The following is a 16,160-nucleotide window of genomic DNA, read 5'->3' on the forward strand; positions in this document are numbered from 1 at the left end:
GACAAAAACTGTAAACAAATTTATGTAAGTGGAATCACGTGACATGTATTCTTCCTTGCTTCTTGTGTTTGTGTGATTATTTTGAAATTTATCCATTTTTGTTACTCAAGATCCAGTTCATTCCCTATTTGTGCAGAGTAGCGTCTGTTGTGTTTACACACTACAATTTGCGTATCCATTTGCCTCCTTTGGTGTTGTGTGGCTATTTAAGTTGGGAGAGTGTAGGGCACCCTCTAGCTCATCTCCTTTCAATCTCCATGTGTTCCTTCCCTTCCCTTGATTCTCTCTCATTTGACAGACTAGCTGATCTAACAGCTTTCCCTGTAAATCCCACTGGTCCTGAGCCCTGATAATTAAGAGTCCGTTGCTAAGAGATGTCAGGACATGCTAGTGACCAGCTCTGGAACCCGTTTTTCTTCTTTCCTGCTCTTTTTCTGTCTTTCTCCACCCTGGTCACACACTTCTTTTTCCCATCTCCCCTGCTCAGGTTCTGAAAATCCACAAAGAAATCCACAGGTCTGATGGCCACGCCCAAGGAAAGGGGAGACTCCAGCTCCCAGATACCAGGCCCTGGGTGGCAGAAAAGTGGAACCTGTGTGGAGCAGCCAGACCACCCGGAGAGGCTGGAGGTGGAGGATCAAGTGCCAGACCGGGGTGTTGTGTGGAGGAAAGCACAGGAATTCTTCCAGACATGTGACTCCGAAGGCAAGGGCTTCATTGCCAGGACGGACATGCAGGTGAGAGGAGTCCCCACCCTGAGCTTCACATGGGCCACCTGCCAGAAGCAACCTCTTTCCAGAAAAGGCCTTTGCTCTGGAGCTGCTGCCAGCATATGCTGTGTGGGGAACCTGGTATCTGTTTATTCAATGGCCCTTACCACAAGACTATAGGACCTGGTGGTAGTCACATGATGGACTTAGTGTACCACAGGGGTCTGAGGATGTGACCCCCGAGAGAGTGCTTGTCTAGCTAGTATTGGTGAACCCCCAAGTTTAATCTCTAGCACCACATAAATCTACATAAATGGGGTGTGGTGGCACATACCTGTAAACCCAGCTACTGAGGAGGCTGAGGCAGAACTGTTGGTTCAAAGCCAGGGAGTAACTCAGTGAGATCTTGTCTCAAAAAAAAAAATTAAAAGGAGGTGGGGATGTATTTCAATATTAGAACTTATCTAGCATCCCAAAGGCTGTGGGTTCAAGTCTTAGTACTGAAAAAATTTAAATTTTATGTAATTTTTTTGTGTGTCACTATGATTCTTCATTTTCTTTCTAGCACTTAAAAATGTAAAAGCCATTCTGTTGCTGGTTGGTCTTTGGTCTTTTGGGGGGCCCACCACCCAGCTCCCAAATAAATCACACAGGGAGGCTTATTCTTAGTTATAAACACCCAGCCTTGGCTTGGCTTGTTTCTTGCCAGATTTTCTTAATTTTAAATTATCCCATCTACCTTTTGCCTCTGGGCTTCTCCTGTTCTCTCTAAATCTTACTGTTACTCCATGGCTTGCTGGCTCCTCCTTCTCTGGCTCCTCCTTTTTTCTTCCCAGATTTCTCCCTATATATATTCTCTCTGCCTGCCAACCCTGCCTATCCTTTCTCCTGCCTTGCTATTGGCCATTCAGTCCTTTATTAGACCATCAGGTGTTTTAGACAGGCACAGTAACACAACTTCACAGAGTTAAACAAATGCAACATAAACAAAAGTAACATCTTGAAATAATATTCTGCGTTTTCTTCTTTTTGTCTAAATAAAAATAAAGGTTTTAATTTTAATGTAGTAAAACTATATAAAACAAAAACAGTTATCAAGTAAAAATTACATTTACAATATTCTGTCCATTTGTAGTTAGCACATTCAGAAAAAATAATGCATTATCTATCCTATCTTAGTGAATCAAAAATTTTACACCTAATTTCTTTCTATCATAACTAAGGAAAATTGCAACTATAACTATTTAGCCCTTAACTCCATCAAGGACCCAGAAGGATATAATATAACCTAACAACAGAGACATTTGGCTACCTGGACAATCACCCAGAGTTCCTCTGCAACATTGGGGCATCCATTTTCAGCCTACAGGCCCAGAATATCTGGCAAACTTTTTAGTGAAGTGGAATTTTGAAGGACTGTCCTGCCTTGTATTGGCTAAGTTTATTAGTCACTTTTCTCTGTGTCCTGCAGAATATCTAACAGACTCTTCTGTGAAGCAGGAATTTTGAAGGACTATCCTGCCTTATTTGGACAAAGTTCAACAGTTCTTTTTCCTGTGTGTCCTGTCTAGTCTGCATAGCACATTTGTCAGCAGTCAAAGGCAAGAGCAGTTTCTTTGCCCAGTGGCTAACCTTGCCACAATGAAAGCAAACTCCAAAAGGAGTTTCTTCAATGCTCATCATCTCTGAAGTAAATTGGTGCTGCCAGGAGCAGATGTGTCTCATTGTCATGAAAACTTTGTTAGCAAACATTTTAAATGCCATATTCTATAGGTCTTGGAAAGGTTCAAAGACCAGCTGTCTATCTAAAATATATCTCTGTATGATCTGGAAAGCATTCCTAACATATCTACAAATTTGTTATAAATGACTAACCTATGTTTCCTGATTATCCTATATAGTTTATAATAACAGCTTTCAAAAACTAAACTTTTGCCTTATAATTGTAAATAAACTGCATAGGTGCAATAACCTTAAACAAGAATAGAAACATATATATAATATGTTATAACAAAAATAACCTTAAATTTTTATCAATATACAAAAATCCTTTAAACAAGAGTAGAAACATGTATACAGTGTAACAAAAATAACTTTAAATTTGTATCAATATACTATATTCCCCTAAATGATAACAAACATCCATAACCCACCAAATAACCAAAAGCCTTCCACACCCCTCTTGGGAATGTGGAGGTCATGTTCTCCAAACTGCTTCCTGCTGTCTGTGGACAAAGTACCTTTAGGGTCCCAGAGAGAAAATTTTGAGATAATGACCAGGTCCTGAGAAGACCAGCAGTAACCTTTGCTGATAGATGTCACCTGTCAAGGTTCAGGAGGTCTCCCCTGATCAAACCTGATCCATATTAACCCTGAAGGAATCCACAGCCTCTCATCTCCTGTGGGAACCAATCTCCAAAGCATTTTTGATTTTCATTTGACAAATATATTTTTTGACTTTTTAAAAGTTAAGGCATTCCTAAAGTATACAGGCTGATTTATTTCAATAGTCCTTCTTTCAATTCCAGGTCTCTTTGAAGCTGTCTTTTGCTTTTTAACAATCAACACAATGAACATACAGGATCCAGACTTCCTGTGTATTTCCCATCTTACGTGGCTTTTTTCTTTTATATTACTTTTACTCTCTCTTTAAAGACTTTATTATTATTATTTTTAAACTATTCATTTCTTTCTAAGAATATATCATTTTCCTTTTCTTAAGCCTATGTACATTGTTAAACACTGTAACCTATTTAGAGTTTTGTTTCATTTTTTTTTCCATCTGGACCTCTTTTACTGCCTATCTTTTAGCCTTCTTTGACTGCGTGAGCAAATCTTTAAACTGCTAACCTACACCTGAATCTTCTACAAGCTCTTAGCTGGTTCCACCCACTTCTCCAGTCCTGAAAGCCAGGCCTAAAGCTCACAGCCTGGTCAGAGGTTCTGAACTGCGTTAAACCTTCTTACCTATGGAATGCCAGTACCTGAGCTGCCACAGGCATTTTTTTTTCTTTACTTAGCTTGCCGTTTTTATTTAGCTGCTGCCCTGCTAGCAGTGCCTCTTAAAGGAGCCATGTCCTTTTTCTTTTTCTTTTACTTTTGTTTTTGTTTTTTGTTTTCAGCTCTCTCAGGCACTATGGAAATTCGAGCCCCATGTTGGTATGCCAAAATGTTGTTGGTTGGTCTTTGACGTTTTTGGGGGCCCACCACGCAGCTCCCAAATCACACACAGAGGCTTATTCTTAGCTCTAAACACCTGGCCTTACCATTCTTACTTCACTGACCATACAAAACCAGGCAGTGACAGGTTTAGCATTAGGAGTATTGTACATAGGACAGTCCTACATTGTTCCCCTACCCCCTTGACCCCCTCAACTGCTCCTGAGAATGAAATGGTCCATTCTCAGACATTGAGAAGGCCCAGTCTATACCAAGCAACCTACTAAAGTCAAGCACATGGCAGTCTGTCGTGGGATGGAGACAGATAGAGCTTCAGCCATCCTAATGATGCTCAGAATAGCTGAGCTATACCATAGGCGAGAAACAGGTCTGATCAGGCTGCTGTGGACACCCAAAGGAAGAGGGTGTGTGCACTTCTGGCCTGAAACATGGCTCTCCTCCAGCTTCTTCTCCTATGTGAGTGTCATTTGAGCATGGGTGAAACTGTAACCCCGCGCTTGGGGAAGGTGGTTGAGTTTGAGTCTGGAGACTCCTCCCTGATTCACACTACCTACAAACTTGGTATGGCACCTGTGTGTTCATGTGCACACATGTGTAGAGGACGATAGGCCGGTTGAGGGTCCCGCTGACTTTTAGAGTTTCTTTCCAGCTAAAGTATAATGGAAGCTATCAATGCTCTGCCAGATCCAGCAACCTGAAGCTGACTAGGGAGGGAGGAAATCTAAGCCTTGGGATCCGACTGTGGTAGGAGCCAAGGAGGTTTCATCCTACCTCCAGGGGGAACATCTCTCATTTCCAGTGGAGCCAATAAGCTTCCTACTTGCAAACTCAACACTCTCCCACCCTGAATTCTCTCCCTGCATTCTTGCCACAGCTGGTTTATGGGCGGTTGATGTCTGCTATGCTGTTGAGCTTCTAGAGTCCTTGCATATGCTTTCCCTCTCTTTTCCTTTCTTGAAAAACCCATTCATATTTAATTCAGTTCTTCCAAATGGCTTTTCCATTAGCCTGCCTTCCCTTCCCACTTGGTAATGTGTCCTAAATGCCACCGTTAATGCACAGACCAGCCAAATGATGCTTTATAGCTCATCAGCTAAAAGACTGTGAACAAGCGCTCCCTCCAGGTTGTCATGGGCTGTCCCACCTGCCGACTCTAACTGTCCACATGTGTGTCCACTTTCCTTCTTACAAAGCCCTGTGCGTGCTAGCTAATGCTGCCAGCCACTTGCACAGGAGTAGTTCGTGCAGCTGGTCCTTGGGTTCCTGAGGAGAAGGAGGGCCAGCCGAGAGCTAACGAAGTCTCTTGGGGATCCTCACTTGGAGATGGATTGTTAGGTACAGGAGGACTCTTGCTCTGGCCTGGGGCCATTTCACACCAGACAGACAGATGCCAGAGGGAAGTGTCGACAGCTCAGCTACCTCATTCCTCATGCTGACAGTGGGTGCAGGCTCTGAATCTCCAGGGCCCTCCCCAGTGACCTACCTTCCCCAGCTAGACCCCACAACCTCCTATAACAACACCATCAGTTGAGGGACTAAGTGTTCGATCCCTTGAACTTGTGGGGGGACATTTCACATTCAAATCAGAGTGGGACACTGTATGTGGGGGTCACTTTGCAGTTAGGAGGGGGTTTATCCAGCATCCTCAGAGCTAAGGAACCAAATATGTCCACAACTACTTACAAGAATAGCATTGAGGCCCTGGGACAGAAGGCCACCACTAAGAAAGACCCACATAATAGGGAAGGTAGCATGGCTCAGGAAAGGGGGTACTCGGAGGAAAAGACCAGGGTGCGCACGGTGGCTCCATGAGCCTTTGTCTTTCCTTCTCTCTGTCCTTCCCACTACTATTTATTTATTTATTTATTTATTTATTTATTTATTTATTTATTTATTTATGTGCTAAGGGTCAAACCTGGGGCCTTATGCAGGCTACATAAGTTCTCTACAATTCAGCTACATCCTCAGCCTGTTTTTACTTTTGATTTTGAAATACAAGTCTCGCCAAGTTACCAAGGCTCGTCTTGAACTTGGCATCCTTCTGCCTCAACCTTCCAAGTAGCTAGGATTACAGACCTGTGCCACCAGGCCCTGCTCCCTCTCCTGCTTTGATTGAGTGGTTTCCAGATGCCAGATGTTGTGTCCTAGGCATCTGTGGTGCCACTTAGCTTCAGAACACCGCATCCTGAATCTACCTAGAGCTATTCAGTCCCTTACAGCTTTGGTCTTTGACAGTGCTAGGAGTACCAGCTTGGAAGTCAGAGCTGAATTTGACTCCTTGACTATATGACCCTGGGGCTGGCAGTTTACCTTTATACTTCATCTGTAAAATGGGAATAATAATATCTACCCCAAAGGGGTATCATGAGAATTAAATGAAAATAGAAACGCTTATACATATGTTTCTTTATAAATCATATAGAAAATTGTCTGACCCATTAGTTGGCACCCAACAAAGGGTCTCTGCACTAATATGGTAGGGAGGACAATGTTCAAGGCTTTTGCAGGCCTGAGCCAAGCTCTAGGTCCCCATGACCATGAGCATGCCTACCAGTGTGATCTGGATTGCTTTCAGAGGCTACATCAGGAGCTACCCCTAAGTCTGGAAGAACTGGAGCATGTGTTTGATGCCCTGGATGCTGACGGCAATGGCTTTCTGACCCCAGAGGAGTTCACTGCTGGATTTAGTAAGTTCTGGTGGGTGCCGGAGACCCAGGGCTGGGAGTCTCCCTGCAGCTGTGTAACATATATTCCTGTTCCCTCCGCCTCTTTTGGACTCTCTCTGGGGCTTTTCCGCTCTTCTTTTGGGGGTGCAGAGCTGGAGGTTGAGGGGAGTAGACTATTGGCTCTTCTCACATGCCTGCCTTGACTGTTCACACCTCTGTGGCCCTGCACTGTCCCTGCCAGGGCCCCCACATGGGAGCTTGGGCAGGTTTGGCATCAGCAGGAAGCTGTACCAGGATTTTCAGCCCATATTTCCTGCCTTGACAGACAAAATAAAAGTGTGTGATAACAGGATAGCTCAGCCTAAGTCCAGCTGAGGGGCAGCAGCTACCAGAGAAATTTCTAGGTTTGGATAGCACAGTCAGGCTTAAGGTCACTAGCAGGAAAGAGAGCTAAGATCTGGGAGTATGATAAAGAATCCAGATTCTACCTCTAGATGAGATGAACCAGTAGGTCAGTTTCTCCATCTCTCTACCTCCTACAAAGAGCTGTGTAATTTCCTCAAACATATCAGATGCCTTTCCTGATCTCCTGGAACTTTCCATTGACTTGAGAGGGTGGGACACATTGCTGTCACGCCAGCCAGCGTGAATATAGAGAAAGTTGCCTATACATGTGCAGTGGTGCTGATGATGGGCATGGCAAGACAGGCTTCTGGAGAGTGATGGAGGGAACATCCTTACCGCTTAATACCCAAACAGAAGAAGATATGCTTTTTTTTCTTATTGTTTTTCTTTGGTGATAGTACTTGGGATTGAATCCAGGGCCTTGGTTATGCTAGGCAAATGCTCTACCACTGAGCTGCATCTTCCAAAGACACAAGTTCTACATCTAATATTTAGAGATCCACTGAGGAGCCAGCCTGCTTCCCAGGCACTGTCTCCAGGCTCTGGCATCTCTGTCAGAACGCAAATGGAAGATCAAAGAACACAATCTCCAGATTCTGTGACCATGGATCTTTGCTATAGAGGGACCCCCCTTTTGCTTCTCTAGGGCAAACTTGACATGATTTCCAGGAAAAGAGGAAGCCAAGTCCTCCCTGGGCTGAGGATGTCTGGTTCAAGTCCTTCCAACTACTCTCCTAGGTCACTTCTTCTTCAGTCAAAATAGCCAAAGTGAGGAGGAAACTGGCAAGCAGGTGGCCCAGCTCCTAGAGGAGAAGGTGTATCAGTCCAGAGGGGGCGAGGAGATGGAAGACATGGACCACGATGAGGAAGCACAGTTCCAGATGCTGATGGATAAACTTGGAGCCCAGAAGGTTTTGGAAGAGTAAGTCTATGCGGGACCCCATGCATTCCTTCTCACCTCTCCCATGCTCCACACCACTTGTATCTTGTCATCATTGCAGACCTTGGGTCTGCTCACCCCGAAAAGTGCGCTGCATCAGAGATGGCCTGAGTGTGTGTTCATGTGGGGTGGGAATGGTTTAATGACTGGAAAGTCATGCCTTCAGGAAGAGAAGGGCCCAGGGTGGAAAGTGATCCAGCAAGGTCAGTCAGCAGTGAAATGTACTGCTCATAGCAGATCAGTTTAGTCTCAGAGGTAGAAAGGCTGACAAAAGAGAGTGTCGGGCAGCAAGGAGCCAGGCTGAGGCCCAGGAGAGAGTCTAGCTGGTGGAGGAGGATGGGTGGGAAATGAAACTTGCCACCAGCTGCAGGGCAGGAATGTGGGCTGTGAATAAGGCCAGGGTGATGCTCAGGACACAGAGGGTAGGGACATAGGCAGGCATTGGGGAAGCTCATTAGTCAGACTCATGACTCAGCTTCACGAGGCCAGAGCCCAGGTACCACTGCCAGGGACTCCATAAAGCCTTCTGCTGTAAGAAGAGGAGGGAGAGGGCAGTGCCAAGAGCAGGCCACTGTCACAAATGGCAGGGACTGTCAGGCACCTTCCTGAAGGGCTCTCAAGTCAGTGCTCACTAGATGTCACACTGAGGTGTTGTTTTCTTACTCTTCTGACTCTTTTACGCTTTTGGTCTTTGGGGCCCCACCACCCAGCTCTCAAATCACATGGAGTCTTATTCTTTCTTACCAATGCCTGGCCTTAGCTTGGCTTTCTAGCCAGCTGTTCTTAACATATTATTCCATCTACCTTTTGTCTCTGGGCTTTTATCTTTCTCTATTTCTGTATATCTTTTCTTCTTACTCTGTGGCTGGCTGTGTAGCTGAGTGGCTGGCCCCTTGCATCCTCCTTTCCTCCTTTTCTTGTTCCTTCATCTTCTCTTCCCAGATTTCTCTTCCTATTTGTTCTCTCTGCCACCCATCCCTGCCTATCCTTTCTCCTGCCTCGCTATTGGCCAGTCAGTTCTTTATTAGACCAATCAGGTGTTTTAGGCAGGCAAAGTAACACAGCTTCACAGAGTTAAACAAATGCAGCATAAAAGAATGCAACACATCTTTGCATCATTGAACAAGTATTCCACAGCATAAACAAATGTAACCCATCTATAACTAATATTCCACAACACCAAGGACCACATTAAATGCCTGTGTAGAACTGAGATAAAATGATATGCCTGAAAGATGGTTTCTAGAATGGCTTATAAAGGCCAACAGAGAAGACAGTGACAGTCCCCATCCTCACTGACATGGGCTCACCCTGTAGCTTGCAGGGGCCTGTTCATGATAACATAACGACAGACAAGAAGCATGGCAGGTTGGAATGGCTTCAGAGCTGTCTATTGCTCAACAGAGGGCTTGTGGGTTGTTCTAGAAGCAGAGAGGTGGACTGGTTGACCTCCTTGGACCTCTCTAACCTACACTGCTTGGTAGTCCCACAAGAGGTAGCTTCCAGAAGTGGACACCCAGACACCCAGCTTTCTTGGAGGCCTAGTGGAATGATTTTGCCAATTAATGATCTGTGACTTGTCATCACAAATTGGAAGATTTGGCCTGTGTGCATTTCTTTCTGTTGCTGTGGCCTAATGACAATAACATAAGGGAAGGAAGATCCACTTTGGTGGCTTCCGAGGGCTTCAGTCCATCATGTCAGGGAAGGCAGGGATGGAGGACTGATGGATAGATGGGTGGGCCGGTGATTGGATGGTCTCAATGAACAGGTAGATGTTCGAATAGGCTAGAAGCCAGGAAGGATGGAAATGAAGGACAGAGGGAAGGCAGGAGAGAAGGAAGAGGGGCCAGTGATGATGATACCCTAACCAGATGTGGATTCAGTCAGCAGTAGTTGTTTCTGTTGGATACAGAGCGTCCTATCTGTGCCACGAGAACACTACTGACATGACCCGACCCAACATCCCTTCTGAGCAAAGCTTCTCAAATAAAGTGTCTGAAGGATTTTCTCCTTTATCCTGGGAGTGCCTGGCCCTGCCCTCTGGTCATATTGGCTTTAGGATTTAATGGGGATGAGTCAGATTGGTGCTTCTCATACTTCAATCACAGCTGTAGATATTTCAGTGCAGAAAGGGGGAGAGTGAGGCCCATACATGCAGCTCTCCCCAGTCTCTTCTCGACAGGGTCATCATGGCCCATCTCTCCCTCCGCTGCTCCTTTGGGTGTGTATTCACCCCCACATGCCTGTTTCTCACGATTCTCATGACCTGTCACTGTACCTCTTCCCTGCAGAGTCTGACTCCCCACTTGTCTGTCTGTGTCTCCACATCCTTCAGACTCGCTCTTTCTCCTGCCAGTCACTCCCAGTGCCACCCAGCCCCAGTGGGGTGCTGCGCATCTGCCTCCTTTCCCAGCGGTGACAATTACATTCTACCATCTATAAGACAGCATGTCCACCTCTCAGGCATGAGGACATCCTTCCCAGGGGTGACAGTCTCTCTCCAGCCCTCGGTGTTGGCCTTACAGACTGCCTGCAGTCTCTTCTCACTATTGAGATACTGGCAAGCACATTGCCATGCAAGCTCAATGTGTCCAGTCAATCATGACCATCACAGAGGAGGGAAGCAGCACAGTGAGAGACCAGCACAGGAGTCATGCGGCTGGGCATGAGCCTGCACTCTGTCCTCGTCCCAGGGAATGGTCTTAGCATGCCACACCTGCCTCCCAGGTCATAGTGAGGATGGAGGGAGGCAGGGTGTAGAAAACACGGTGTGCCGTAAACTCTTGCTATTGCTATTTTTAAGGTGATTGGAATGATGTTTCCAGCTGTTCACTCCCCTGGCTAGAACCGCTGTATTTCCCCCAGAACCTCATTTACTCACTCCCCATTAATGTCTCTCCTTCCCTCCCAGTGAAAGTGATGTCAGGCAGCTGTGGCTGCAGCTGAAGAAGGATGAACCCCACTTACTGTCCAACTTCGAAGACCTCCTCACCACAATCTTCGCTCAGCTCCAAGAAGCCCATGAGCAGAAGAATGAGCTGGAGTTTGCCCTCAGAAAGTAGGTGCCCATCTCTACGGGGTGTGCACTTTCTCCTGTCTTTCCTATGGGCTCACTATAGGATGCTTCCTTGTCACTGTCTCCCAAAGGGGGTCAGAGTGCTGTGGCCAGCATGGTATGTCTGTTTTTCAGTCCCAGCTCACCCTTATTAAGCATCCTCTGTTTGCTAGAAGCTGTTTTAAATACTTTATGTTCATTATCTCATTTGATAGGGACTATCCACCATTACCCACGTTTACAGATGAGAAAATAAAACCCAGAAAGTGACATGCCCAAGAATGTACAGCTTGTAAGTGGTGGAGGCAGGATTCAGAGGTAGACAGCCTAAAGCCCTGGACAGGAAGGAAGAACACCCTACCTGCCTGTAGACAGTAAAGCCCTAGCATTCTGGGCCTCCCCCAGCTCCCGGTATCCCTTGCTTTGTGGAGCCAGTATATCTGTAAGGGGATGGTGAAGAGCCTTCCCCCACTGTAGCCTCCTCTCCCAGTGGTCTCTACGCCATTGCAGTCTGTAAGAAGACAGGACGAAGACCCCCCAAGGAGCTGCTGCCAACCAAGGGTCAGCAGAGGCAAATGCATCAGAACAGAGTTGGATCCCCTCAGAGAACTAACCTGTGTTCAGGATGCTCTGCTGGCTCCTGGTCATGTAACATGTGTCCACACAGTGAGCTGCATTTGGAAACACGGCATTGACTGTGGTGTAATGAAGGGTGGTCAATCACCCTAAGGGGAGGCTGAGAGATCCAAGGCAGAGCAGGCAGAGCTGGCATGCACCCTAATAGAACACCTCATGCCCCTGTGCACTCTTGTTTGAGCCTAGATTGACTGACATTCTCTGTGACTCCCCAATGAGCCCTCCCTCTTGCTGGGCACTTCTGCAGAGCACCTGCCCAGTGACATGCTTCTTCAGCAGAGTTACAGAGGAGCCAGGCTGAAATACCCCAGAGGAAGCCCACAGGATCCTCATTGAGTGTGTGCTGCTGGGTAGATTGCAGTCTACGTACTACGCCACACCTTTTTCTCTGGTGCTTTCCCAAGCTAACTCTCAAAATAACTTACCGAGAGAAGAGCTAGGTCTAGGGGGAAAGCCTTAGAATGCTGCTTTGTTAAGACTGAGACTAAGTCATGCAGAAGGATACTCAGGTAGACACCTGGAAGATTGTTACTAGCATTTCAGGGCAGCCCACAAGGCTTGAGAGGGAAGGGATGGGAGGCAACTTAGAATCAGTCAGAAGCAGCTTGAATCTTGGTTCTGCCTCTTGTTAACTAGCTGTGCAACATACACCACGTTACTTAACCTCTCTTGCATCTCGGCTTCCTTACCTGTAAGACAGACATGGTAGCAGTATCTACCTCACAGAGCTGGATGTGCCAATGGGACCACACTTGTATTTGAACATGGTGAATGTCAAGAGAAGAATAGCTGTTGTCCACTGTATCTTGGTCCGTTTGGGAATTTGGCTGAAAGAGAAAGTCTGAGCTTTGCCATAATCCTAAGTGAAGTGTATTCCAGATGTGCCATTGCAAGGCTGCATCTTGACGTGATGCCCATGAGCATTGTATGTATACCTGAGATGCAGGGGCTGGTAGCCAGGATATCTGGGGTGAGCCCTGCAGGGCTTGGCAATCAGCTGGCTGGTACCTTGCTCATGTCTCTTGGCCTCTTTGAACCTCTGTTTTCACATCTGGAAAGTGAGGGGCAAGGATTAGTTTTCTTCCTGACCCCAACACTGATGTCTTGGTTGAGTGGAGCCATAGCAAGAACAGGTGGCCCCTCGCACACAGGGAGGCGGTCTTTTTGTTCCCTAAGGAGGAGATTGCTTCCTGATGGAGGGGCAGTTGGCCTGCCTGGCTTGTGCTCTCACAGACAGGGCCTCTGCTGGCCCCAATCCTGCAAGAAACGGCAATCCCTGCCATGCAAAGCCTCTTAGCCTCACATCCACTGAGAGTGGCCGCAGGAAATGCTCGGGGCCCTAATTTAGTAATTGCTTTTAACATTCTTGAGATGAAAGTCGAGGACACTCTTGGCCATATGTTCAAATCCATCTCATTCCCTTCTTGGCCTTCCTCTGTTTATAGTCTTGCTGGCTGAGGCTGATCGTGGCCAGCTCCTGGGGGAGGGTGGTGGCGGCAGGGAGGGGCTCTATACTGTCTGCCAATCTCACCCAGGGGGACCCTCTGGCTGCAGAACTAGGGAGCTTCAGGTAGTAGGGAGTAGAAGACCCACACAGCCCAGCAGAAGAACTGGAGTTCTGGCCCAGGCCTGGCCACTTACAGGCTGTGTGACTAGAAGCTACTTGCTTTCTCTCTCGGTGCATGGGCTTTTTTGTTGACAACACGTGTGGATGGGTTGAGTGTTTTTCAGACCTTTTGTGATTGTGACCTACGAGAAAGAAGAAATGCATTTTCTCTGCAGCCTTCACCCACTTATTTGTGTGTTCGACTGAAAGCCAAGTTTCGTAAGCTAGCGCATGCTCTTGTTTCATGGGACAATGAGATTTTCTATTAGAGACTTATAAAAGTCTCATTATTCTATTAAAAAAATTGGTCACGCCTTGTCAGTGAGCCAAATGGTCTGCAAAGCGCCACGTGATCCATAACCTTGGCAGCTCAGAAATCAAACAAGAAACTAGAAACAGGGTGTTGAACTCTTAAATGGTCTCTCTGCAAATGACACAAGGTGAGGAGGCGTCAAGCCTGGAACCTGTTAGGGGAGGACAAGTCCACGCTCTGGAGAAGGAAGTAGGCTTAGGGAAGAGAAGGGCTTCAGAATGCAGGCTGGAACCAGAGCATCCCGGGAACCGCGCATCCTGCTGAGCTGCCAGAATATGTTTCCAGCTCTGCCACACTCCAGCTCAGGACAGGTGTGACATTTCAATTCCATCGGAAATCATCGCTGTCACAGAGGCTGGAAGTGACAGAAACAAGTCATGGCTGCTGTGTCCCCGCCCCCCAGCCCCAGACTGACTGACACATGTTACCAGTGGGTAGCATTTAATTAGTGCTTCCTCTATGCCAGGCTCTGAGTTAGTCACCATCCCTGAGGAGTGAATGGTCACTGACTAGGCAGATTTGAAAAAAATCTGCCCAACATTGGCCAGGAAACCCCCACTGGAGCTTGGGGCAGTATGGCCGCAAGTGTAGATGGCTTCTGTTTCTTTTCTTTGCAGGCTTCACAGCTTGCTTCTTCCTCCTGTGGGGCCCAGGGAAAATGGGGCTGACTCCTGGGGCAGTCAGGTCTCCCTCTGGTTAGTTGAGGCACACGTTCCCTGTTCTCAGCTCCATTCTCTGTTCTCAGCTCTGTTCCCTGTTCTCAGCTCCATAGGCTGGACTGGAAACTCTGGGATTCAGCTTTGCTACAGTGAGTGGAAAGTGTCCATTCCACCTCCCATCCATTCCCAGGTTATGGGAGGGAGAGGATGCCTCTGGAAGAAGGGATGCTAAGGAAAGCATTGACATCAGAGACCAACCCCAGAGTGTGCTAGGGGGTTGTCAGAAAGAACCGGGGCCTGCCTACCATTGTTGCCATGGATATGATCGAAATAGGAGGAGATGTGTCTGGAAGCATTGATCTCCTTCTGTATTTGCATGTCCATTGGGAAGTAACATCAGCCCCCACGAGGCTGGGTGAAATGCAAGAGCCTGGGCACACTGGCCTCTGGCCAGTGTTCAATAAGAACTGCTCCCTCTGAGCCTTGCTTGCTCTGAGGATGTGGATGTACCATGATGCCTCAGCTGATACCTACATGATACCTCTATTCTCTGAAATTGAGGGAACTGTGCATTCTAACATAAGGGGTGCACTAGTTACCTGGCAAGAAGCAGGTGACGTAAGGGAGGAAAGACTGATTTTGGCTCACGGTTGGAATGTATGCTTGATCATTGGAAAGGAATGGCTGAGGATGGCTTTGAGTAAGTGTGCAATGGCTTACTCTCATCTCAGTAGACCAGAACACACACACACACACACACACACACACACACACACACACACACACACACATGGCAGGGGGGATCACATGCATGGGGGGCAGAGAGGGAAGGAGTGGGGGAGAGAAAGAGCCAAATCTAAAACAAGTAAGGCTATAACCCCTAAGACTCATCTCCTAGACATCCACTTCCACTAAGGCCTCATCTCCTAAAGCCAGGGAACAAGGTTTCAAACCCATGAATCTGTGGGGAAGTTTCATACCCACGCCATAGCAAGAGCTATGGGTTGTTAGATGCATGGAAAAATTTCTGGATGCCAGAATTAGGAAGTTCTTGGCCATGGAAAGGATTCTTAGTACTTACCCTTTTCTGGAAACAAAAGGAAGCTAGCAGCCTCTAAAGGACATGGAACAATGAGAACTATGCGGAGTTTCATGGATTCAGATGGGTCTTGTGAATCATGGTGATGCCAGGATCCTACCTCAGGGTGTCTAGTTCACTTGACTGTGGGAAAGAAGTCTATGTTTTTTTTGTTTTAAATCAGCCTGAGAATATGTCATATTTTGCCTGGTGGGGGAGGGCCTAAAGCTTCCTGAAGATCAGAGGCCAGCAAGGCTGACCTGCCAGTCTGGGTCCGGCTTGTTCCTGTAGTTACATGGCCTTGAAATGCTGGCCTAGCTACCTAGTTTGTGTCCATGGAAGACCACACTTGTATTTTTATTTGATGGACTCCATATCTGCCCTAAGCCCACTGTCCTTGGTCTCAGTTCCTCATCTACCCAGGCTCACTTTGTCCATCTAAAGCCAAGAGTGGCCTCTTCAAACTTCAAGAAGGGGCCATGACAGGGATACCTGTATTACACAGTAGGACAGGCACCCCAGGACTCATCCTCCAATCACCATTTTCCCTGATGCGGAGCTCTAGAAGCAGGAAAACTTCAGCAGGGGAGGAAGCCATCATGCCCTTGGCCTTGACTCCAAATAGAATAACAACGTGTTTTGCACATGGCAGGTGGCCCTTGCATGCCACAGGTGCTCACTGCCTTCTGGAAAGCCTCAGTTGGTGGCTTTCAAATGTTCGCTTGTGTTGGAATCAGCAGAGGACATAGAGTGAATCACACAGCCCTAAGCCCTTCTCCCAGGTGGGCTAAACCTGTGGGTCTCAGCGATGGCCTGGGAATGGGTGCAGCAGTGCATCCAGGTGGCTGTGGAACAGGTGGGATGCAGATCACACATTGAGACATGTTACTCCAGTTTGTTCTTCCAGAA

General features: G+C 47.1%; 1 protein-coding gene across 1 annotated transcript in view; it reads left to right on the top strand.

The window, feature by feature from the left end:
* The first annotated feature begins 517 nt into the window (after positions 1-517).
* The window catches only part of Cracr2a (calcium release activated channel regulator 2A), a 71,050-nt gene continuing 55,407 nt past the window's right edge, over positions 518-16,160 (top strand). The window contains exons 1-4 of the mRNA XM_059256914.1: positions 518-737; positions 6,466-6,577; positions 7,700-7,883; positions 10,816-10,962. Coding sequence (XP_059112897.1) covers positions 522-737; positions 6,466-6,577; positions 7,700-7,883; positions 10,816-10,962 — 659 coding nt within the window. The 5' untranslated portion in view covers positions 518-521. The remainder of the gene's footprint in view (positions 738-6,465; positions 6,578-7,699; positions 7,884-10,815; positions 10,963-16,160) is intronic.

This window comes from Peromyscus eremicus, chromosome 3 (assembly GCF_949786415.1).
Source record: "Peromyscus eremicus chromosome 3, PerEre_H2_v1, whole genome shotgun sequence".
NCBI lineage: Eukaryota > Metazoa > Chordata > Mammalia > Rodentia > Cricetidae > Peromyscus > Peromyscus eremicus.